The sequence below is a fragment of the Vulpes lagopus genome, chromosome 2 (genome assembly GCF_018345385.1).
Source record: "Vulpes lagopus strain Blue_001 chromosome 2, ASM1834538v1, whole genome shotgun sequence".
Lineage (NCBI taxonomy): Eukaryota > Metazoa > Chordata > Mammalia > Carnivora > Canidae > Vulpes > Vulpes lagopus.
The window spans coordinates 111,750,715-111,776,728 of record NC_054825.1 but is presented as its reverse complement, the minus strand read 5'-3'; the positions used below and the strand labels follow the sequence as shown (position 1 = coordinate 111,776,728).

The window sequence follows — 26,014 nt, the reverse complement described above, 5'->3', positions numbered from 1 at the left end:
TCTAGAAAAAAAAAAAAAGTGTGTTCTCCTTTAAGGCCAATCCCCTGCAGCCCCACAGCCAGCAGCTGGCCTCGGGGAGCCCTGCCTCAGGACCCGGTCTGCCGGGCCTCCTAAAGTCATCCGTTTGGATAATTTTCTATATATGGAGTCGGAGGTCATGGAGAACGGATGTGTCTTTGTTTTCCAAGCGCTGCCCAGGGAGGTTTCCCCAGACCGCGTGGGGACCCGTTCATCCCGGGGGAGTGAGGGAGGGACCCGCAGGTCACGGCGCGGGGGCGCGGGGATGCGGGGATGCGCGGGGATGCGGGGATGCGGGGATGCGGGGGCGCGGGGATGCGGGGATGCGGGGGCGCGGGGATGCGGGGATGCGGGGGCGCGGGGATGCGCGGTCGCCGCGGGGGCCGGGAGAGGTGCGGCGCGCACTGCCGCGGCTCACGGAGTGCCCGGGTTTTGTTTCATTTTCCCAAAATGTTCGCTAATGAACAAAAGTTTTGTTGGGCACGGAAGACCATTGTGCCAACGTGTGCATGTGGCCGCTTTCAGGAAAGAAACCAGAACGATAGCCCCGAGCTAGACCACAGCGCGGCGGGGCAGCGGGGCGGAACCGGGGGCAGGCGCCCGAGCCGCGGGGCCCCGCACCGCCCGCGGGGAGACGGCGGGGCCGAGCAGCGGTGCGCGGTGCTCCCGGCCTCCGCGGGGCTCCTCAGGCCTGCGCCGCCCCGGGCGCCCCCTGGGGGTGTGGGCGGGGGCGGGGAGCGCGCTGGGAGTCGGCGGGATGGGGGCGGGGAGGGAGGACCGCCTGGGGCGGTGGGACGGTGGCGGGGGCCAGGCCAGGGGCGGGGCGGGGTCCTCTCTGGGCGGGAGGAGGAGAGGGAGGAGGAGGAGGAGGAGGGAGCATCTGGGTTGTGGGGTTGCTGATTGGCCGCGGGGGCGGGGCGGGGCGGGGCTGGTCCTCGCGGGGAGGCGCAGCAGCAGCAGCACCAGCAGGAGGAGGAGGAGGAGGAGGAGGGGCGGGGGGAGCATCTGATTGGCGGCAGTGGCTGTAGGTGGGACAGGGCGGGGCGGGGCGGGGCGGGGCTGAGCGGGCCGAGCGGGTCCTCTTGGGCGGCCGCAGCAGCAGCATCAGCAGGAGGAGGAGGAGGAGGAGGAGGAGGAGGGGGAGGAGGGAGCTTCTGATTGGCGGCCGCGGCTGTGGGCGGGGCGGGGCGGGGCTGCCTGGGGCTGGTCCTAGCGGGGCGGCGGCCGCAGCAGCAACAGCAGGAGAAGGAGGAGTGGGGGGAGAGGAGGAGGAGGAGGAGGAGGAGGAGGAGGAGGAGGAGGAGGAGGAGGAGGGAGCATCTGGGGCGGCGGGCACTGATTGGTGCTACTGGCTGGAGGCGGGGCGGGGCCGCCCGGGGCTGGTCCTCGCCGCCCGGCAGCGGCCGCAGCAGCAGCAAGAGAAGGAGAAGGAGGAGGAGAAGGAGGAGGGCGAGGAGGGGAGGGAGAAGGAGGAGGGAGAGGAGGAGGGAGCATCTGGGCGGCGGGCACTGATTGGCGGTAGTGGCGGGGGGCGGGGCCGTCTGGGGCTGGTCCTCCGGGCTGCGGGAGGAGGAGGAGGGGGAGGAGGAGGAGGGAGGAGGGAGCGCCGGAGCCCGGGCCGCGGCGGCCGGCTTGGCCTGCCCTTTGTGCCCGCAGCCCGCGCCCCGCGCCGATGGCCGCCGCGCAGGGCTCCCCGGCGGCGCGCACCCGCCCGCAGACCTGACCCCGCGCGCCTGGGATGCGCCGGGAATGCGCGTCCTCCGGGCCTGCGGCTCCTCCCGGCTGGGCGCGGGGCGATGGACCTGAGCATGAGGAAGTTCACCGTGCGCAGGTTCTTCTCCGTGTACCTGCGCAAGAAGTCGCGCTCCAAGAGCTCCAGTCTAAGTCGACTCGAGGTAAATGCCGTCGCCTCTGTGCGCGCGGGTCCCCGGGTGCCCGCCGCGCCCCGGAGGATGCTGTGGGTCTCAGCGCCTCCCGAGCCCTTTCTATTGTCACATGCACGGTACCCACAGACCCAGGTCAGGGAGTTAAAGTTCTCGCAGAGCCGGTCCGGTTCTTCTAAAACAGACGCTATTGCTGGGACTTAGCACTAACTGGACCCGCCTCCGGTTCTCGTCGGGGACCAAACTCTGCCCCTATGGAATTTCTAACTAATTTGTTCCTGGGTCGGCGCAGGATGCGGAGCGGTCACGGTGCCCACATAGGTGCTCGGGGGAGGGAGGGCGCCTGGGTCCGCGCAGCGGGACCGCCGCCCCGGGGCAGCTCCGAAGTGCCCAGAACAGGACCTCCGCGGGCTCCCCCGGGCCGTGGGTTGGGAGCGGATTGGGCTTATCTTACGGTGGCGCGCGGCCGGATCGTGCAGATGCTGGTGTATTTGAAATCCGTGGAGCATTGACTAACACACACACACACACACACACATACACACGTTAGAAGGTAACAACCCAGTGTAGTCGGGCCATCTGAATCGGTGCTCACAGCCAGGTGCCTGCCGTAATATCCCTGCAGCCCCGGGCTTCATAGAGATGCACTCTGAAACCCAGAGGACCCTGAGAATTATGTCCTTTCCCTTGTTCCTCATCTTGTCATCTTTGGGTTTCCAAAGTCATCTCTGGACAGTTCTCTGGTGTGGTTTTATTATTATTATTATTATTATTATTTATTATTATTTCAACAATGAGATCTTGTCCTCTTCATCCTGGTGTCCCAATTACATTGCTGAATCTATAGGTGACCAAAGGATGGAACGTGTTTAAGTAAAGAGAGAGACATTGTGATGTTGGGGGGAGGGGCTGGCCGCTCAACGTGGCTTTTCCCCTTGACATTGCCCTGGGCTTTGCCACCACCGCTGGCACCTATCTGGGTTTGGACTTGTTTCTAAGGCAGTCCGATCAATTGGAACAATGTCACATTTTTCATCTTGCTTTTCTTTGTCCCGGCTGCCATGATATTCGATACAGGCATGGGTTGTTACGATTAGCAGATCTTTAAGCAAAGCTCAGGAATAGACATGAATGCAACAGGAATTACTTGTATAAAAAGTTTCTGTTATGGTATCACTAAGAGTTGGAGCCAGATAGGATCTTTGTAGCTGGTTTCTGAGCGTAAATCATATTTTTCAAACAAATACAATTGTTAATCAAATAAGGGAGGAGGGCTTGCCTCAAACCTCACATTGACAGAAATGAAACACGAGTTCAGTGAGATAAATCATTTTCCTGGATCTCAGGCACTTTTTAAAAAGCTGAAGTTGGTAAGAACAGAAACTCAGAACAGTATTTACCTTTATGCCCAATAAGTTTTTATTCATTAAAATGCCAAGTTTATCATACAGCTCCTTGTCTCCTTTCATTTGTTGTCCTTGCCAAGGGGAGGCACACGGCTGAGCAAACTCCCGGTGCTGTTCAGGAAGACCGGCAGTAGTATCTACCCGGGCGGAATGGGTCGAGAGTCAGGAATCCAATATGCACAATACACTCACCTTCGGTGTTATGGTTCTGCAGGGAGAACCGGGTTTGGGAAGTGCCTCGGAAAAGAACATAATGGGAAACCGAGAAGGGACTAGAAATGGGGTTCCTTCAGTGTGAAAATAAAATGTCAAAAAACCATAAATACACCATCGGGTATGCAGAAGGTCAGTTGACTAGAGAGGAATGTGATCTATCAGCAAATAATCAATGAGCAGTTCGTATAACCTGGATGTTGGGTGCCGGATGGAAGTACTGATAACAATGGTCAGCTTGGATACAATGCTCTGGTCTCTACAAATGCATTCACCTGTCTCTTGTGAAAATTCAGGAAGGCATGTTTTACTGTCCTCCATTCTACAGCTGGAGGGACCCCCCCCACCCGCCCAATAGAGGATTTTGCTGAAAGCTTATCAACAAATTCATTCTGCAATTGCTTTTTTAAAAAAAACCTGCTATGTGTTGAGCCCTTTTCTTAGCACTGTATATCCCCAAACCTCAAGTCCTAGAAGTCCTGGCTGGCCTCATGGTACCTCCACCTAGTGGGGGATCTAGTAAGCGACTGACCTGTGTGTGCTTCACTCCAGCAAGCTCCATACTTCTCTCCAGCTGCCTCTCCATCTTTTTCCAGAGGAACCTGTTTATTTGCTTGCATACCCACAGCAGATTGTAGGCCAAGAAGCATTCATAAAAAATATATAAAATTTTGGAGGGGAGGTCTGTCAATAGTTTGAGGTTGAGTAACGACATATAAAGTGTTTAGTGTGGATGTATATTTCCTCTGGACTGATGAAAAAGATTACTCATTTTGTAAAAAAAAAAAAGTAAACATTTTTTTCATCGTTTCTGTGTAATTTCTTTTGTAAAATATACACAGAGGCTGCAAATTTTTGTTTTTTGAATTCAGAATCTAGTGACATAAACAGGAAAGTGACAGTATTTGCTTTAAGTTTAAAACACTATTATCGTTATTAAAATGGCCTTTGAGGAGAGACTTAACCTTGTAGTGTTTTCATATTTGCTTTTAAATTGGACTTTAGGGTTTTTTTTTTTGGACTTTACTTTAATCTAGAATCCAACATTTATAAACCCTAACCGACAGAGAAGCCAGAATACTGAATCAGATTTGGGAACAGTTTATGAATTACAGCTTAAATACTTTTATAGTGCCTCAGCATTGCACCAACCGAGGTGGCCAGATGACCGACTCTGGAGAGAATCATTTTTAGAGTTTCTACAGGGAAATTGGGTATGTTCCCTAGACTTCTCTGTGCACGTCCGAGGAAGATACCAGGTTTCACCATCTGACCTTCACCTGGGTTTCAGGGCATTGACAACACTGCCTGAGAGCCTCAGCAGGATCTGCATGGGAGGTACACCAGTTCCTGATTCAGCAGTCCATTTTGTAGATGAGGAAACGGAGCCTAGGGAAGCCAAAGGACTTGCTTATCCTTCTGTACCTAGAATGTTTTAAAGGAAGGTCTTGCTGTAAGAGCGTTGTGCTGTCTATTATTGGTTTTAGCCATTCTGGGGGTGAGGTTACTGGAGTGCCGTGTGTATTAGATGGAACTTGAAAGAAGGCTATTGGAATTAGTAAAACGAAATTGTTCCCAGGGGTGTTTTGGAACATGTTCCACAACCTCAAATTATTCTAGAGGATCTTTTTTGGGAGTCGGCAAGTTCCAGGTGAATCTGTGCTTTGTGTCGCGTTCACCTGAATTGGATTCCTTTCATGGCAGGTGGCTGCTCCTTAACCCCTGTGCACCCCATTTCCCTCCAGTGTGAGTTGGGGTAGTACTTCCTGCCTAGGGTTAAAGTGATGCGTGTGAGCTGTCGTGTGGAAAGAACGTGGAGTCTGGACAGTGGCACTGCTAGTCAATAATTGTTAGCTATCGATTCTGATAAAAATCTTCCAGGCATATTGATGTTTTCCATACTGTTCAGTGCCTTCTGTGCTGTGTAAACCTGGGATCGCCTCTGTGGGGTGCTGTCTTCATAAATCTCAGCCTGGTAATTAATAGTTTAGATGACCTCGCTGTGTACTTAGGGGCAGAAAAGGCCAGAGATCACTTCTCCCAGGCTTCCTTCCAAACTGTCATTCACTAGGATTGGCCCCATTTGCTAAGATGGAGTTCCTGTCGTCTGACTGGGATGGTGATATTCCACTTCCTTATCCTACGAATCGCTCTGTGAGTCAGCCCTACCCATCCATGAATGCATTACTAAAGCAGGTCCCAAAGCCATGGCATCATGCACTAAGGTGGCTTCTCGAGTCAGGAAATGCCCCAGCACCAGCATCCCAAGTTAGGGAGCTTTGGGAAGTCATCCTCCCTGGCTCAGCCTTCAGTTCCCCAGGAGAGACTCCAGAAGTGTGCCGTCCAAGCGTCCAAGCTCCAAAGCCTGGCTCGGTTGGGAGGGGTTGGCTTAGAAGGGCTTGGCGTGGGGGGTAGGGGTAGGAAATAGTTATTAAGTTAATAAAAATTGATATTATTTACTCAGTACGATTTATCTACCAGTTTGTTAAAGGTACCAATGCTCAGAGACTGTTGGTTTCAGGAACAGTTGTTTTGTTTGGAGTCACCAAAGCCAGGGAGTTGGTTCTCTTTGATTATGTATCATTTTTGACATTTTTACTGAAAGAAAATTGAGGGTGAGTGAGAAGGACAAAAGGCAAAGCCCTTTAGCTGGGATATGGTTCGTGGTAAGCTGTTGAGGGGAAGAATTTCATTTATTTATGTATTTGCTCAATTGTTTGCATGAAGAATTTTTAGTGTAGACCATGTACACTCTGCTAAGCAGCTGGTAGGTAGGAGGCGATCTTTATGTGGTCTCTGCCCTCGGTGAGCTTAACATCTAGTGAGAGAGGCAGACCTGGGAATGGAAGCCTACTGTGTGAAATTTCTGGCATCCTTGGTTTAAACAATCTAATTATATCGATTGTCAGTTTCTATTTCCTGGGAAGCCCGGGTGGCTCAGCGGTTTAGCGCCACCTTCGGCCCAGGGCGCGATCCTGGAGACCTAGGATCGAGTCCCACGTTGGGCTCCCTGCATGGAGCCTGCCTCTCCCTCTGCTTGTGTCTTTGCCTCTCTGTCTCTCTGTGTGTGTCTCATAAATAAATAAATAAAATCTTAAAAAAAAAATTCTATTTCCCATGGTCACAGGTAGCCAAATGTTGTCTGTGTGTGCATTTGAATATATTTTAATTGCTTACCCCTTTTAAAGGGAAGCATGACCAGGGCCTGTTGCTGGAGACCCGGGATCAAGTCCCACGTTGGGCTCTCCGCATGGAGCCTGCTTCTCCCTCTGCCTGTGTCTCTGCCTCTCTCTCTCTCTCTCTCTCTCTCTCCCTCTCTGTGTCTCTCATGAATAAATAAATAAAATCTTTAAAAAAATAAAAAAAATAAAGGGAAGCATGATGTCCTAATAAAGTAACTGCTAAGGGACTCGTAGCAAACACTGTGAGTGATGTTGGCTCTGGTCACAGAGAAGAAGAAAGCTTCCTGGAAAGTTAAACATTAAAGCTTATTCTTGGTGCTTGATAGGTAAGCTCTTCTTCTAAATCTTGGGTGGTTTCCCGGAAAACCATTTCTAATTAAAATAATTTTCAGGTACTTTCAGCAAATGCACCCAAAAATTCTATGGTAAGCCTGATGTTTATGGGGCTTTCAGAGAACAAGAACAATAAAAATCAGAGAAGACCACAAGAAAGAGTCCGTATTAATAAGTACTTAATTTGCTTACTGTTTTGCTTATGCATGTTTATTCTATTTTGAACACACTAAAATTCATTCCTTTGTGGTCACTTTTTGCAATATGCCTTATCTCTGCAATTTCATTACAGACTTGCTCTGCTTACATCGAAGAAAGCTCCCCAAAATATTGTTGCTTGTTCAAAAACATGTGAAAAGACAACCAAAAATTTTGAGATTTCCCCCATCTGTCTTTTTCACCTCCTCTATGCCTTCTTTCCATGAGCCTCCGTGCCGACTGTCTTCCAGCACACACCCTGATATGGCAGAGACAATTTCAGTATGTTTTTCATGCTTTCAGAAGCACAGGAAAGAGATGAAAGTGCACTGAGCACACATCACCTGATTTATCACCCAGGGTTTCACTCTGCTTCTTGTATGCTGGGTGGACAGTTTCTTGGATGTGGCCAGTTAGTCAGTAGGTATGAGAAGTGTGAACGCTCCAAGGCAGGGAGGGAGGTGGAGAGAGAGAGTCTGGGGCTTGAGCGGAAAGTCATGTGAACCAGTGTGGTGTGGGTTATTCAGTATCTCTGGGTGCTCCAGTGGAAAGGGCTCCTCTGAAATGTGGGGAAGCTGAGGCTAGATCTGTTTTGTATGGAGTTGGCAACCAGTAGTTCAGCCAGAAATAACCTTCCTCTTTGGCCCAAAGGTTCTATGATTTTCAAGTAAGTACAGATGGGCTGGCACTGAAGGCTTCCTCTAGGATGCTCTGCATTTATTTCTGGTGACGCTGGGTTATGTTGTGTTGTATTTTTCCTCCAGCACTATATGTTTGCTGATATATTTTCACTGGTAAAAGCTATTAAATTAAACTCAAGTAGGAATTATCAACAAATAGTCTGTTAAGCTGCAGTGCGATTTAATCAAGCAAATGGATGAGGCACAAATATATTCAGTATAAAATACGGCTCATCACGTCTGGTTTGCAGCTGTGTCAGAAGCCCTGCTAGGAGCTAGCGAGGAGACGTGGTGGTGGTGGTGCAGCTAGCCACGAGGCACCTGCGCCTGGCGCTCTGGATGGCGAGTGACTGTGCAGTGACCGCAAACCTGTGACTTCTCACCGAGCAGGCAAGAGTCTGCGCTTGAAACCACCAGAGATGTGCCGTGACAAAGACTCTCCTCCACCAAACTGTAGTCAGGCTCCTCTGGGTCCCCTTTGCAACGAGGCTCCGACCTTGGGCTCCTGCGGCGTCCTTGTCGGGCCTGCAGTGCCCAGTGTTAGCAAGAATCCCACTGAGCCAATTTGGAGAGGAACCCCCCTGTCCCCAGATATCTGACCAAATTCCTTATCCCCACCACTCCACAGGTGATGTCTGGTCACCCCCTGCCTTCAGCAAGAACCCTACGAGGTCAGTTTAGAAAGGCTCACCCTGTCCTCGTGGACCTCCAGCTCTACTCCCTGCCCATAAATCCCCACCCTTCCTTCCTATATCTGAGTCGAGCTCAATCTCTCTCCCTGACTTCAAGGCCCCATTGCAGTGCTCCAGTGAGTAAAATCTTCCTCACTGTCTTTAGCAAGTGTCAGAATAATCTTTCTTGGCCAGGACTTGTTATTACGGTAATTTGTGTATGTGTTTTGAGATCCATGAAGGGGTGTTCTAGGAACACCAATGGTTGAGAACCCTACTTGATTCCCCAGAAAATCCACAGTGGCCACTCCTCCACGTGCTCTGGCTTGCAAAGGTCCTTGAAATCCCCAGGCAGTGTTCTTGTCCCTCCACACCCTGCCCTGAGCCCCTGCTTGCCGCTGGATACGCACCGACCTTGCTGGCCGCCCCTTCTCCTGACCCCCTGGCGCCTCCCTCGTCGCTGCCCTCAGCCTTGCCAGGAGCCTCATCCTTTCCAGGTCCTACTTCCTCAGCTACAAAATGGGGAGAACAAGATACTAATGCCATCCTCCAGTTGTTTAGTGCTGGAAAAGTGAAATAGGCCCATCAGAGGAGGGTTTGCACTTGGCGTTCTGTGATGTGACGCAAAGCTGGCTTCGGTTGGACCCTATCTGCAAAGAGTTTTCACTGCGTTATGGAAACACGAAGGCTCTCTCCGGTTTCCTCAGCCTTTCTTGCCCTTCCGAGTACACATCTGCTTTAGGTTAGTATTATCACCACAAAGCAGCTTTTCCAAAGTTGTAGCTCCGTTAAGGTTACCAGGAGTGATGGTTTGATCTATACACTGTCGTTTTAAATATAAGTCGTGGAGTAGCAGCTCTTGTAAAACAGAGAAGCGGGTTCCCGCTGTTCTGGGGCCAGCCCTCCAGCCCGTGGACTGACCCACAGTGGCCGGGACTGGGCGTGTTGGAAGAGGGGGTGAGGGGCCGGTAGATGCTCTCTGGCTTCTTACAGAAAAGAATTGTTCCTTTCTTTTCACTGCTCTGTTCGCTCACATGAAATGAGCAAGACCCAAAAAAACGAATCCTAGATTGAGTCTTAGACTATTGGTCATTGTGTTTTCTTCTGTTGCCAGAGGACAGAGGGCTCTGAATAAGATGGGCAGGCTAAGAGAAATAGGCTTCACGCCCCTGGAATGATTCGTGTGCCGGATTTTCAGGCCTGGGATTTTCAGATGGACATCAGCCAGCACCCGAGTCTGGGACCTGCTTTGACGCGTCTCTGAAGTTACCATGAGCTGTGACACTCTGCATTGAGACATCCTGGCCACAGCGTCCCGCCCAAGGCCCACAGGCTTGCAGCTTTTATTCATTAAACTGTGCAGCTGAATTTATAAGGGGAAGGAGTGGAGGGATTTTACTTTGAAAGACTCTATTTTGGAACAGCTATGGTGGAAATGCTCCAGTGACTACTTAAGAAGTTGCTCATTGGGGTCCCCATGTTAACTCTTATGGCCCAAGATGATCACTAACTTTCTGGAGCTAAGGTTAGACATTATAGTAACTTCCAAATGTGTTTTCACATCTGACATACAGTGTGGACAGTTCCTTTCTAAAGATGAACATAGAAGAAAGCACCTGACTCAGGAACGAGAGTAAAACGCAAGAGGAGGCCAGAAGATACTGTAGAGCGTCTGTGTGTGGGAAGGTGTCAGGGAGGCTGGAAGGACCCCAGCAAGGCCAGAAGGCGGTGCCTGTGGGACCCCCGCCCCCATCCGCACAGCCGCCCACTGGTGAACCACCAAGGTGTGTCACTGCCATACCCCACAGGGCGAATGCACAGAGGTGCCACTGGAGACATTCCTGTCCTAAGACTTGCTAAATAAAGTTGACTCTGTGGTTGACTTTGAAGATAAAGCAGAGGAAAGAAAACCAGATGAACGAAGCAGAAATGAGCCCTTATTTTTAGAACACTTTTGCCTTCTCGCGTTGCGCTTAGATTGTAATTACCTGAGGAAACAGGGCAGGTGTGCTGCTGGAATACAGTGGCGATGAGAGCTGAGTGCCTCCACCACAGAGAACCCCAAGAAACAGCAGGAGGTCGGGCATGATGTTTGTATTTCCAGATCTTATGTTTCTAGATCTTGCATGAATTTTGATGTGTGACTTAATCGAAACTTTGTAGGATCCACTCCAACAGTGAAGTGAATAAAAACGTTTGACCTGATAGGTTATGCTGAAACTAATGCGTAAATGTATATGCTCAAGGTGCCCTGCAATGGCTGTAAAGATGCAGAATGTCTTAAATTTTTATCACTACATATTCCTTTTCTCTCTGACAGCCTGTGTTGAGGCTCCTGACAATAAGATTCCCATAGTTGACATAAGAACAGAAGAGTGACTTGTTAGAATGAACTGTTGTCATTTTGCACATGCACAAGGGAGGCAGGGGGGTACAAATGGGAGATGCCACCTCGACCCCAGTGGGACTCCTCCTTACTAGAGGTGATGGGCATGGCTGGATGGTGGTGGGTTGTGGCATAGCACCTGGGCTTCCTGCTGCTTTCTCCATGTCCTACCCACAGAGCAAGGGGAACATAGTGCTCTGGGCCGTTTGCGAGTGGGGACTTCTAGTGTCCCTTCTAGGGCTGCACCCAGTCCAACCCATCTGCAGACCATCCCTCAGCCTCCTGTGTTGTCCCCTTCCCCGACTGGCTGTCACCTGGCCCCATGTTTATCCACTCAGCCCCTCCCCAACACCCAGCCTCCCCTTTTGCTCAGAGCTCATCCCTGAGGGTGTGAGCACAGAGCCACCTCTTCGCCCCCCCCCCCCCCCCCCCCCCCCGCCCAACCCCAAGGATCTGGTCTAGAGCACTTGGATTTGGTGCAGAGAGATAGTCACTGCTGTGCAATCCAGGATGGAGTAGAGCATGCTGCCTAGAGTCCTTGCCTAGAGGGTGGTTTGTGTTCAAAATCACACCTAGAATGGAGGCACGTGTTTTTTTTTTTTAAATTTTTATTTATTTTTGATAGTCACAGAGAGAGAGAGAGAGGCAGAGACACAGGCAGAGAGAGAAGCAGGCTCCATGCACCGGGAGCCCGACGTGGGATTCGATCCCGGGGCAGGCGCCAAACCGCTGCGCCACCCAGGGATCCCCAGAGGCACGTGTTGAATACAGAAGTAGTTTCTCCCTTGTGGTGTGGGCTCCATCACCCACTTCTGGGATGTCCTGGGGTTTTTGTTTAAATATTTACTTATTTATTTGAGAAAGAAAGAGACAGAGAGAACACAGGCAGAGGGGAGGGGCAGAGGGAGAGGGAGAAGCAGACTCCCCACTGAGCAGGGAGCCTGATGCAGGACTCCATCCCAGGACCCTGCAATCATGACCTGGGCCAAAGGCAGATACTTCATCTACTGAGCCACCCAGGCGCCCATGTGATGTTCTGGGTATTTATATTTATTTATTTATTTATTTATTTAGTTAGTTAGTTAGTTAGTTAGTTCTAGGTTTTTATAAAATCCCCCAAATTACATATCATCCTGCTGGGTCAGGCCTGGGTCAAGGGAGCTCCCCCAGCTGTTGAGGAAGAACACACCTGTCCTTCCTGATGTCATCGTGTGGGCGGACTTCTTGTGCTGGCTCAGTGGTTGCTGCCTGTGTGAACTTATAGAAAACCTTTCTGAGCCACCCTGCAGCTGATCTGGAACCCATTAGGCTCCACTCTCGTGACTCTGTGTCCATGGACAGCGTGAGCAGCCCTCAGGACTCTTGTCCTGTTGTGTCCTATATGGACACTGTCCTGTGTATGGCATGGCTTCTGGATGCATATGTGTGAGGTCCTTGGAGGCCTTAGGTATTAACTGAATATTCACCATGCCTAGAAGTTATCTCTAGGGCTTGTGTTTAGGGAGTTAAAATGTAGGAAAAAATGGTCATAATACTGATGGTGGTGGGGAGATGAAACCACTGTGCCCATGCAACAACTACAAGATCATCATAAAACCACACATCAGCTTGACATTGTCCCGGCACTGGACAGTGCACAACTGTAAGGCTACTGTTTGTCAGCCACGCTTTTCCATGAAGTAGCATCTAATCTATACTCACAATGTAGCTGCTAATCCTGTCGTCTTGCAATAAATACTGTGGCAAAAAAAAAAAAAAATCATTGGGATGCCTGGGTGGCTCAGTGGTTAAGCATCTGCCTTTGGCTTGGGTTGTGATCCTGGGGTCCTGGAATCGAGTCCCGCATTGGGCTCCCCACATGGAGCCTGCTTCTCCCTCTGCCTGTGTCTCTGCCTCTCTCTGTGTCTCTCGTGAATGAATAAACTCTTTTCAAAAAAAAAAATCATTTTTATCACTTAAGATTTTTTTAAAGCTGTAAAATATCTTAAAAGGTTGAGAAACGATGATCAACCTTTTAAGATCTCAGAAATTTTGAAATCTATCAACACCAGCATTTTTTTTAAGCTGAGAAAACATAAGGATTTTTTACTCTAAAAGCTCGTGTTTATGGAAAAACAGATTGAATTCCAGGAAGACGGCTTTTGTGACATCTCTGAGGGCAGCTTCTCACCAAATGTAAAAGCTCTCCAACTCCTAAAGCTGGTGTTTTGGTGACAGACAATGTCACTTTAAAGCTCTGGTGCCTGCGCCGGCTTCCCGGCAGGTGCATGGAGCGGGTCCTGCCCAGGGCTCCCTCTGGGCCCGCGACCTCCGGGACCGGGGTCCTGCCCAGGGCTCCCTCTGGGCCCGCGACCTCCGGGACCCCGCCTCCAGGCAGCCCCCCTGCCACCCCGTGCTTCCCCCTCGCTGCTCCAGTTCAGCCCTCCCTGGCCAGGAACGATTTATGTCCTTCCTTCGTGGTTGAGGCGGGAAGGTGGCGGCTTCCCTGACGTTGCAGATGGGCCGCGGTTCATTCTGACATGACAGAGTCTCATCGCGGCCTGCATCCAAGACCTGCCTTAGTTGAAAGCAAAAAGCCATCGTATCTGATTTCTTCAAAAGTCTTATAAAGCTTTTCTTACTCTCCATCCGTCCCAAACCGCTCCCTCCTTGTTTTCCCCCTTCCCTGCGCCAACGCCCACATGTGGCATGTGACCCGTGAGCCATGCCCTGAGAAGCACCCGTGGGTGTGGAAAAGTGACTGTCCCTTGTAGTGTGCCATAGAAGGGCCCCGCTGGCTTGCCACCCAGGGGACTCCACACGCTTGCTTTCTGGTTGGGACACTCGGCCGAGGTCCCTTTAGTTATGAGAGCTGAAATACTGCCGTCAGCAGGTGACGAGCATGGCCGTGTGTCCTTCTGGGGCTCCAACGGCAGGAGACACAGCAAGAAGAGGAGGCGCCCAGGCTACAGGACTTACTCTGGTTTGGGGCTGCCCGTCGAGTCCCCCACCAGCTCGGGGAATGTCAGGGGGTGTTTTTGGGGTAGGCCATGCATCCTCGGCCACGTGGAAGACTGCATCATGACAGCAGAAGAGCTCCCCGTGTGTCCTAACCCCAGAACCCTGTGCATATGATGGTATTTGGCAAAAGGCACTTTACAGATTGGATCAAATGAAGGATCTTGAGATGGACAGTCCTGGATAATCCAGGTGAGCCCCACTGACATCACCTTTCCTTACAAGAAGAAGGTAGGGGGAGACTGAGAGGAGGGAGCAGGGGACATGATAAGGGAGGAAAAGCGACCAGGAGTTGGAAAATAAAGACTCACTGTCTCGGAAATTTAGGAGGACCCGGCACTGTCCGCACTGTGACACGAATTTCAGACTTTTGGCCTCCAGAACTGTCAGACAAGTGTGTGTTTTTACCAGCTACTGAGTTTGTGATTTGTCACAGCAGCAGAAGGGCTGGAACAGGGGATCACTTGGTTTTGAGTTAGACCCCCCCAGTCGTGGAAGAGGCACCGCAAGAGGAGGGGCTGACCTCTGGCCTCCAGGGGGACAGCATGTCAGGAAATGAGGCCAGGCCTCAGCTCAGAGCCTGAGCACCTGCACGGATTCTTGGGGCCTGGCGGAGTCAGTTCAGTGTGTCTGAGGGTCCCCCTTGCTGCAAGGCTGGAGACCGAGGACCCACCACTGGCGGTGGCCATGGCTTTCTCAGAGGCTATGGGGTACCCAGAGAGCTCAGCCCAACCAACACTCACGCAGTGAAGATCTGTGGAGCACTCACGCGAGGGGTGAAGCCTGTGCTCGTGGAGCTGGTGTTCTCATGGGGAAGAGAAAAAAAAAAAGCCAGATTGAGGTAGAAAAACGTACCAGTAGTGACAGTGTGGAGAGAAAAGCCAGAAGGAGGGAGCGGGAAGCCAGGGGGACAGGGGAGAGCAAGCTCTGTTAGAGTGGCCCAGGAAAACATCTTGGGGTCCTTTTATCTGGGGAACCAAGCAGGGGCACAGCTCTGGGTGTTCCTCAGGGCGAGGCAGGTGCATGGGTGCCCAGGGGGCAGCTGCAGGCCATCCCACCCAGAGCAGAAGGACCAGAGCCCAGGAGAGGCCCTGTGGATTGGAGAGGTCAGATCTCAGCCCAAGGGCAGCAACACCCCAGGAGCGCTCCTTCCAGGGAGTGACTGGGCCATATCTGCCTGGCAAGCCCTCCCCAATGGGGTGTGGGAAGTGGACCACAGGATGGCAGGGTGGCTTGTCCAGACCCAGACATAACTGAGAGGGGAGCCATGGACAGCCCCCAGGCCGAGGGTGAGAGCTACCCCGTGGAGGCGGTGCTGAGCCCGGGTGGGGAGATCACAGGTGTGCAGCTGAGCCTTACCTGCGGCAGCACTGGCTCTGCCACCTGCCGGCTTACCACGCACCACGTAGGAGGCACTGGCGAAAGATTACACTTCAAGTGACAGGACATGTGTCAGGACTGCAATTTCTCCTGATTACTAGATCACACTTCCCCTCCAGCTTTGGAGGTCTGGACCCATGCTTTTCATTACGGACTTGAAATTCAATAAAAGATCTTAAAAATCTGATGGGAATGGACACCTCCTTTTCCCCAGGCTAAGCCTTCTCTGTGTGTTCTTTTTTTTTATCATTTTTAAAATTTGTATTTATTTATTTTAGAGAGAGAGATTGAGCACAAGCAGGGGAAGGGACAGAGGGAGAGAATCTGAAGCAGACTCCCCACTGAGCACGGAGCCCAAAATGGGGCTCTATCTCACGATCCTGAGTACATGACCTGAGCCAAAATCAAGAGTCAGATGCTTAACCAACTGAGCCACCCGGGCACCCTTTACTGATAACACCAAACAACTACTTATTTTAAAAAAGAAATAATCAAGGGATGGCCATGGAGGAGAGAGAAGGACAGGGAACAAAGAGAAGGGATGATGGAGAGAAAGATGGGAACAGGAGCAGTTGGGCAACATATGGATAAGGATGCATGAAAGGAAGACGAGAGACTGATGGAGAAGATTTGGTAGCAGCTGCTTAGGAAAGACCATCAAAATGTGGGAAGAAGTTGACACCCAAACTGTGGAGCCCTGCTGCCCTCTCTCCCTGAGCGTGAACGTGGTGCAGCAGGTGGGAATGGATGGAGAGTTCCCCATGGGTGCCACAGAGGCATCTCTATCCTATGTTAGAGACACAGGACTGCTCACAGCCGAGAGGAGAGGAGCAGGAGCTCGGCACAGAGCTCCTCATGGCTGGGCCCTCGCCCTGGTTCGTAGCTGAGACACAGAGCAGACGTACACGATGTGAGCCTGCAGTGGACTCAGCGTGTCTGCAGGTGTCTTCTGCTTATCCATGGCATGAACTCTTCCTCGTATCTACGCCACACTCATAGCAAGGAGGGTCTGCAGATGGTGGAGGTGCCAGGAATACTGGAGTCACTATTTGGTTGCTTACACTTGGCAGACATGGGGTTGGAGACGTGCTGAGCCGTGTGCTTCCCCAATAGGACCCAGGAGTCACCCCTAGACCCTTTTAAGTGGGGACAACCCAGTTCCCTCTTGCTGCCCTGGACTTACCCCAAGACTGGTGGGCAGAGCTCTGACATGGAGGGATGGCAACACCAAAGAAACATCACAGGGGGAAAAAAAAAAAAAACAAGCAACCAAAACGGGACTTGGAGAGGGACTTTGGTGAGAACGTCACATCTTAGTTAATTGGCAGTGTTTCTTCTGAAGTTACAGAACGCAGCAGGCAGAGAAAGCCAAGGACAGTCGTGTGTTTAGGCGACCCCAGGAAGGCCCACGCCAGAGCCTTCCCCTCACACGCAATGGGCATCCCCAACCCCTTCTGGGGCCAGGAGAGTCTTCGACACTATTTAAAGCTTGGTGGAAATGTAAGAAGGTATTGTCACCTACAGCACAGTGGAAAAGAGTTGTAGGAGCCCAAGGAGGGCTTGGAGTTTGTACAATGTCAGCGATGAAAGATTCCAGAATGGCAGCTTGCAAGATCTTGGTGTCCTTCCCTTCGTCTACATAACCAGAGTACTCTGCGAATGTCACTCTTGCACGGTATCGTGTCATCGCTGGCAGCTCTTCATTGCGTCTGTAAAAGTGTGGCTTATCTGTAACTACTGTCCGAGTGCCTTTCGTGTTTCCAGACGCACGTCTGTCACTGACATAGTGGCAGATCCGGCACACTCCCAGAACTCCTCTGTCTGGGAGGAAAAAAGGAGCGGCAAAGCCAGGATTAAAATGACTATGATTCCAGTCAACTGGTCTTTCATGCATCTTCTAGTTCCTCCTAGTTCTACCTACTGTGAAGGAGTAGAGTCATTTGAACATTGAGTAACATGAGTTTTCTTTCTCAGCAAAGAAGAGTATGAAATATTCTCTTTGGGGATTAAGAACAAAATAATCCAGTCTCTATAAATGTATATTTATATGTAGAAGTGTTTGTAAGTACATGTGTGTCTACGTGTGTGAGGCCGTGAGGTAGCCCAGCCTATGTATGAAGCCAACACACACGGGGGGTGGGGGTGTGCAGACCAACCCTACAGAAATGAAATCAGAGCCCTGTGTCAGCCTGAGCCTGAGGTCCGTGTTACCTTGGGACCTTTAGTTATGTGATCTAGCCAACTCCCTTTATGGCTCAAGCCGGTTTCATTTGAGTTTTCACGAATGCAAATAAAACCATCCTGGATCCCACATATGATTGAATTAGCTTTTTATAAGAGCCCTAAAAAAGTAAACAAATGATGCACTTTTTACAGATGAGGAATTGAATATTAAAACGTCAGAGAGCTCGCCAGGGGTCGTGCTGATAACACTGTAAATGGGGAATCCCAAATCAGATGAGGTTCTGTTGCTTCCAAAGCACGTGCCCTCAACCATTCTCATGTGTATTAGAGCCAAAATAACATGTTTAGACCACGAAACTGTTCTGTTTACACTGGCCAGGAAAATGCCATCCTAAAGATGTTTACTGTCTAAAAAATGAGAAGGGGACTCCCTTATGAGGTGTGCATTGTGTTTGAGTTCCAGAGACCCTCGCAGCAGATGCCCCGTACATACAGGTGCCCAGTGAATAGGTAGCGAGGGAACCGATGCATGGCTGCTGCCCAGCCCGGGCCGAAGGGAAGGAACCCAGGAGGTTCGCAGGCCCAGGCTCTTCATGAGACCTGGGTTTCACACCCCAGAGAACTGATCATTCCACTAAACCACAAAGCTTTTGATGCCTTTATAATTACAGAAAGCAGGTGTCTGCCACTAAGCCTGTCCCCCACCCCCTGCCCTTTGCCTGTGTGTTGGGTCACCATGGTAAAGACTGCAGTGAGGGGCAGAGCAAATCATGCTGAGCAGATCCCCAGAGGGGTCACAGCCCAATGTCGTTTCCTGGGAGGGGCTGATGCATTTTTGTTACCGGTTCTTTACCATAAATGGACACATATGGTATACTATTTAACCATTTCAGAAATATTGATGGAATTCTATAGAATAGGAACATGTCTTAATAGGATGTACATTTGGAAAACATAATAATACTTTTGAGTTTATGTTTTAAAGCATAGGAGAAATGCTTTTTCAGATTTTCCAGTTTAATTGAGGTGGTACTGTGGGGGAAAATGAAAGTTAGATTATTTTCATTCATTAAAACAAAGGTATTCTATGTCTGCAATCATGGTTCTGTTGTTTCAGTGTGTTTAGTAGGTCTAAGGATATATTTGTTCCTTTTCTGTCCACTTTTCTTTCTCACAGTAATTTCTGGTCTAAAACCTAGAATATATAAATAATAATGTAAAGCAGTAAGCATTCAAAACAAGATATAAATTGGCCTTGATTCTTGGAAAATTGTTTTGTTTATCATACTTAGCTCCCCACTTCTTAGAATTATTCAGCTATAACTGCACCCAGTAACTGGATATGCACATGCTCATTTTATAGAACAAATTTTATGAGACCATTATAGCATTGTTTTCTTTGCTGTTATTATTCACATGCTCTTATTGGCCACATTTTCACCAGCACCATCTTTTAACTGTAGTGACCATATTTTGATAAATCACTAGGAGGAATTGGTTATATAAAACAGTGTACAAAACTATGACATACGAGATGAAGACTCACGGGCAAACCATCTTTTCAGCCCCAGAGATATCCGTAAACTTTGTCCCAAGTGCATTCATAAGTGTTCGGCATCGGGAAACATGGCAACTAATTCCTAGGATCTTATCTCTATTTACCGTCCTGTGTTCTTTCCTTTGACTTGTGTCCTCGATTTGTGCTTATAGGAGATAGTCAACTAATTCTCTCAAAATTTGGAAGATTCACCTTAATTTTCACCCCTGCTCTATTGCCATTGTCTATGTTGACTGGATTATTTTATTCACAGGAAAGAACCAAGAGCCATTTGCTTTTACCTTTTACCTTTTACCTTTACCATACCATTTGAGTATGACAAGAGTAGTAACTTTCTTTTTATACATTTATTAAATTGGTCTGCCACACATTGCACTAGATGCCTTGCATGCTCACATAACCATGTCAGAATACTTATTTACATGATATTTACCATGAAGTATTGCTGTGTTTGGGAAGCTATTACCGTGTCGAAGTACATAGCAAAATATCTAATGAGGATATGAGCGTAGAGAACAAAAATCAAAACAAGAAAAAAAGAGTAAGAATGATCAGAAAAAAATATGTAGAAAAGAACAAGCGATTCGAAGCTAATAAATCCTCTGTATCTTGAAATAAATGTAGAAAGATATATTCTGATGATAGGAAAATTTCCATTTGTGAATTCCCCATTTTCAAGTCATTTTTGGTTAATAAAATAGACTTGATACTAAAGCTTTTCTGAATAAAATCAAGCTGATAATTTTTAAAATTTAAATTCAATTAGCCAACGTATAATACGACATTAGTCTCAGATGTAGGGTTCAACCATTTATCAGTTGCATATAACACCCAGTGCTCCTTTGGTAATTTGGTAATGCTTCTGGTAGTTTATAATACACTTGCTTTTGGTAATTTATAATACACTTTTGGATGTTTTCAGTGTTCCTAGGTCATGAATACAAATATCTCAGACATCGTGGCCAACACTGTAGCTACCAAAATGTTATATCTTGGAAGGATGATGGGATCACCAGCAGCCCAGTAGTCCTTTCTGTGATGACCCTGAAACTAGATTTAAATCCGGGTTTCTCTGTGTGTCTCGCACTCCACAACGCTGTTTTCAAACATCACGTACAGACCTGCAATGTATGAAACTGACTTAGAGGAAGAACCGCTCCGGTTGCTGGTGGAGGAGGGGGGAGGTATCTGCATGCCCCTGTGGCTTCTCCCTCCCGCCAGGCCATAGGACCCTAAGGTCCCAGAGAACCCCAGTGTGAAAGCCACCAGTTTAGACAAACCTTGATCCAAGAGAAGGCACAAAATGTTGTATTATATGTTGGCTAATTGAATTTAAATTTTAAAAATTATCAGCTTGATTTTATTCAGAAAAGCTTTAGTATCAAGTCTATTTTATTAACCAAAAGGGAAGAAAGCTTCCCTCTCTTTGTGGTCCCTACCCGTAGGTCCTAGAGTGGAGACCACAGAGCCCGACACTGCCCCCCACCTGAGCATTTTCCAGATGTCAGTGGACATTGGGTTGCATTTGGGCTGACCCGCATATATATTCCAGAAGTTGTGCTTCAGAATAAATCCCCAGCCTTAAATTGTTTAGTTCTTTATGGTCAATTCATTTTTGTCTTTCATTTTTCAACATTAAGTTCCAGGATATTTAGCACACAGTGTTGTATTCGTTTCAGGTGTACAATATAGTGAGTCAGCAGTTCTACACGTTACTCAGTGCTCATCAGGATAAGCGCACTCCTTTGTCCCCATCACCTGTTTCCCCCAACTGCTGCCCCCCAGCAGTGTGTTCTCTGCAGTTAAAGAGTTGGCTTCTTGGTTTCTCTCTCTCTCTCTCTCTCTCTCTCATTCCTTCCTTTGCTCATTTGTTTCTTAAATTCCACATATGACAAATGTGATCTTTCTTTTTCTCTGGCTGACTTATTTCACTTAGCATAATACCCTCTAGCTCCATCCATGTCATTGCAAATGGCAAGATTTCATTCTTTTTGATGGCTGAGTAATATACTATCGTCCACACAGACCACATCTTCTTTATCCATTCGTCAGTCATTAGACACTTGGACTGCTTCCATGGTTTGGCTCCCGTAAATAATGCTGTAATAAACATCGGAGTGCATGTATCCCTTCAAATTAGTGTTTCTGTATTCTGGGGGTTAATACCTACTAGTGTAGTTACTGGATCCCAGGGTGGTTCTATTTTAACCTTTCGAGGATCCCCCATCTTGTCTTCCAGAGTGGCTGCACCAACGTGTATTCCCACCAACAGTGCATACGGGTTCCCTTTCTCTCCACATCCTTGCCAACACCTGTTTCATCTTTTTCTATTTTTAAAAAAATATCCTTAGCTTCCTGGTTGTTTGGATTGAGAATAAACATGGCTTTATGTCTAAATATGTATCAACTGTAGAGGAACAGAATAAACATCTAAAGAATAATTCCACATCCCTGAGGGGCCAAGATCAAAGGCTAACAGTTGCGGAAGTTTATCCTTGAAGAAAAATGGAGCAAGAAATAAATGAGGGGGAAATTCTATAAGACTCCGAGGAAAAATCCATTAGACCCTTTTACCAATTTCAGAACATTGCCACTATCTATGTGGTGTCCAGGGACATATGCTTCAATATGCCTCTCAGATCCAAACAATAGTCAAAATGTTATATGTCCCCTGAGATTTGAATGTTACTCCTGATTTTGTCTCCCTCACAGATGAAAATAATCCCAAATCTGTAACTGGAAATTCTCAGGTGTGGATTTGTTTCTTGCACATATGAATTGATGGTTAAATTAGATGTGAGAATTTTGAGTCAAGCAGTTTTTATTTTTGTAGCCCCAAGCTGGAATGTTAACAGGGATATAGGGAGACTTGCTACCATCATACAAATGACTAGAGGTATCCAGCTTCTAACCTGCGAGCGCCTCTTTCTCATAGTGGTCAAGGGAGCATCTTTCATGCCTGGTGGGGGTGGGAGGCTCCATTGCCTAGTTGTGTTCTCCTTTCCATCCTAAATTCTCTGGCATTGTCAGTGAGCAGACATCCTGGGGAGATTGCCCGTTGTAGCTTCAGCCAGTGCCTCCTGGGGGTCTTTGTGAAAAAGTCCACAATTTTTTCTGAGAACAGACTCAGAATTTGAAATGAAACGCGCCAGAAGAAATGTCTTATGGGCCATTTTTAAGTGGGGGTCTCATAAAAGTCACCAAGAAAGGCCCTTCTTTGAATCTCCTCAGGATTGTTTGGTTCCAAATTCCCTTGGATGGCATGATTTTTTTTCTTGTTTTTGTAAACAGCTTTATGAGATCGAATTCCTATACCATACGGTTCACCCAGATAAGATGTACAACTCTGAGGTTTTCAGTCTCTTCACAGAGGTGTACAACCATCAGCAAATCTAGAACTTTTCCTCCCCCCAAGTGGAACCCATGGATGATGGCTGTGATGCCTGCTGACCCTCCAGCAGCCCTAGTAAGCCACAAGTTACTTTCTAGCTCTACAGATTGGCCTATTGCGGGCATTTCCTGTACGTGGAATCAGTGGTTTTTTGTGACTGGCTTCATTCTCTTACCATAATGTCCCTAAGGTTCATCCAGGCGGCAGCAGGTGTCTCTCTTCGTCGCCAAACATCTCATTGTATGGACACAGCACGTACTGTTTACCCGGTACACAGCTGATAGACATCTAGGTTGTTTCTATTCCTGGCTTCTTTGATTAATGCTGCCACAAGCATTTATGTACAAGTTTTTGGAGCGGATGCATGTTTTCATATCTCCTGGGTATACACCTGAAATGGAATTACTGGGTCGGATTGTAACTCTGTGTTTAAGCTTCTGGGGAACTTCTGGACTGTCTTCCAGAGTGGCTGCCACATTTTATGTCCCTCCCAGCAGTGCTGGAGTGGTCTTCTTACCCACCGACATCTGGTACTCACCTTTTTGGTTACAGCCATCCTAGTGGGTGTGAAGTGGTCTCTCATGGTGGTTGAGTTGTGTTTCCCTACTGACTAGTGGTCTTGGGCATCTTTTTATGTGCCTATCAGTCATGTCTTCTTTGGGGAAATGTCTCTTCAGATCACTTGATCATTTTTACATATTGTGTGATTTTTTAAAAATTACTGAGTTGTAAGAATTATTTATATATTCTAGATATGAGTCCCTTATCAGATACATTATTTGCAGGTATTTACCCCATTTTATAGATCGTCTTCACTTTCTTGATGGTGTCACTTGCAACCATCGAGCCTTCATTTCTGTGTTAGCTGTCATCCTGCCATGGTTTAAGTCACCTTGAAGCTCTTAGGCAGCCAGGTTTCCACTGGGTGTTGTGTTCAGGATATATTTGTACAGAACCAAATTCTCCGTGCTACCTGCTTTTTTCATGTAGTAAAGCAAGGGAGGCAAGGGGTCTCTAATCTGGTTCCCCAATGGTGAACAGGTAGGCATATTTCAAAGAAATCAATTTTGACTCTCTACAAGCACTCAGGTCCATGGGTCTCAAAAGAAATAGTGTACAGATGCCTAAAGTCTAATCTATTTTAATAGTTTGGTGTCTACCATTTTATTTTCAGATGGGCAGGAATTGCTGAAACCACAAACCTGGGTTGTAGCTAGAACAAAAATGTATTGAAGAATATAACATGGGGAGTCCCCCTTGCTCCCATCTATTGGGGGGCGAGGGTGATCTCGGGCTGACTCTGCTTTTCTAGACCCTAACCATGGTTCTGAACCTCCGGTGGGGAATCAGCCCAGAGATCTGGTAACAGGTGGTGATTTGGTGTCTTAAGCTAAGTTCACCTCAACCGGCGAAGTAACTAGCTTTCTGTTTGGGTTGCCATGTCCTGAGCAGCCTAATACCTTTGTATCTGAATCATTAATCGTATGTTTTCGTCTCAGGTCATATCACCCCAGAAAGCAACATTTTGTTTAGTTCTTTTCAATAAAATTTGTATGCTATTTTTATTTTTCTGTCACCTCTGAAACATCCCAGTTGAATGCATAAAGGGGAGTGTGAGAGTTCCTGCACGCACTTCTATTTAAAATGCCACCCCCACATGCCCTTTTACTGTTAGAATCATAGTCGATGTGTTAATTTTCTGCTATAATGTCATATCAAATTTTAAGTGCCTAGATAGAAAAAGCATGATATTATAAGACTTAAATAGGAATATCTCGTAGAGATTTATAAATATAAATCCTGAGTTTCTAATTGGATCAAACCTTAACAAGTGATTTTTAAGTTCCAGGTCAGAACTTTAGGATCGCATATTTAATCTCATCTTTTAGGCTAAGTGATGGAAAGAAAGAAAGGAAAGAGAGTGTCTGGGGGCAGCTATCTTCACTGATGTGGTGAACAAGTGTCCAGAGATCATGCTTGTGGCCTTAGGAACCAGGACCCAAATGCAGATGACTTGTTGCAAGTTACAGCTTCTGTGTGGGCAGGATCCTTAGAGAAAGTCTGATTGAGGCGCTTCCAGGGGAGGCAGGAGTGGCATCACAAATGCAAGCCTGGAAAGCTATCTGGGGTGGAGCGGTGTGTCCTTGATGCCCATGGTGGGAAGAAACGGGGCGCGGGCTCAGAGGCTGGGGCGGGGGGACTCGGCACATGGAGCCCCTAGCTGATGCTCTGGACAGCACAGGCTTGCAGTGTTATTGGTTGTCTTGAGTAGTGTGAATAATTACTTTGCTGTAGAAAATTTGTGCTTTGTCGTGGTTTGCTTCCCCGGACCTCAGGTGCAGTGTTCTCTGAGCAGGCTCATGTTATATGTGATCCTCAGGACAAATAGCCCCGTGATGGAAGTACTTTTATTAACTTGGCCTTGCACACGAGGCAGGGCACTGTTAGATTAGGTGACTTGTTGAAGGTCCACGGGCCTAAGCTCCCAGATGCCTCCATCCCAGGCTCATCTCCATCTCTGGCTCAGGTGGAAGGGCCTCCGCTCCTCTCTGACCCAGGTCTGCTGTCTAACGCCTGGTGGAATTAGCACACGACATTGCAGTCACCCCTGTCAGGGAGCCGTGGGCCACTCTGCACAGTAGTAAATGTGATCGTTCCTTTATTTGCTTCCAGACTTTTTCTATTTTTTTTCTTTCCTTTCCTTTCTTTTCCTTTCTCTTTCTCCCTTTTTTTTTCTCACTCTTTCTTTCTTTTTTTGGTTTTCCAAGCGCTCACTCCAAACCGCCAAATAGGTCATATGAGCAATCCTGTGTCGGGGGGAAAGTTTTAAAAGAAAGTAAGGTGTTTTTCATACTTTTTATTAGTGAACTATGATCTTCCCATTTAAATAAACTTGAAACCTCCACATGCTGATTGTAAAGCAATTATTTCCTAGACCATTTGTTCGGATCACAGCTCCGCGCCAGAGCTGTCGGCAAGGGGAAAGTGTTAGTACACGTGTATTTTAAAATAGTGTTGCTCCTAGTTAAAAACTTCACATCGGAACAGTCTCCCCCTGGAAATGTTGTCACAGAATGTTAGTGAGAATGCAGCTTTATTTTATTAAATCCCTCCTTTTCACCAGTAAATGTTGGCTTTTCATCCCACTTTGCTGGTGACAGTGAGAAGGGGGTGTGTAGGGAAAAGTGCTTAGCTGTCCCTCACCCCTTCCACAGGCAGTGACCCCGTCTCTGCCTCTCACACTGACTGCCACATTGACAGGTGGCTGGGGGCGCTGTCCTCGGCTCCTCCACCATCCTTGACATCACGTCCTGTGTGGCGAGATGAGAGAGTCCATTCACTGGGCCATGTGCATGGGACCCCCAAGGCTCCACCATGTTGAGGATCCTTGGCAATGCCTCTGGACGTCTAACTGCAACCTCAGCTAAGCCTGAACTCACTTGCCATGTTTCGAACGTCACCCTGCCAATTACAGGTGTCGGACGCTGGGAAAATCCATGGATGAAATCCTCCTCGCAACCTCTCAGAAACCCA

General features: G+C 48.3%; 1 protein-coding gene across 4 annotated transcripts in view; it reads left to right on the top strand.

Moving 5' to 3' along the window:
* The window catches only part of RPS6KA2 (ribosomal protein S6 kinase A2), a 350,533-nt gene that overhangs the window by 179,284 nt on the left and 145,235 nt on the right, over positions 1 to 26,014 (top strand). Inside the window, exon 1 of one of the 4 annotated variants that reach the window (XM_041742332.1) lies at positions 1,522 to 1,913. The exons of the other annotated variants lie outside the window; for them this stretch is intronic. Within the exon in view, the coding sequence (XP_041598266.1) occupies positions 1,815 to 1,913 (99 nt within the window). The 5' untranslated portion in view covers positions 1,522 to 1,814. Of the gene's footprint in view, positions 1 to 1,521; positions 1,914 to 26,014 lie in introns of those variants that run through there. 4 annotated transcript variants of the gene reach the window in all.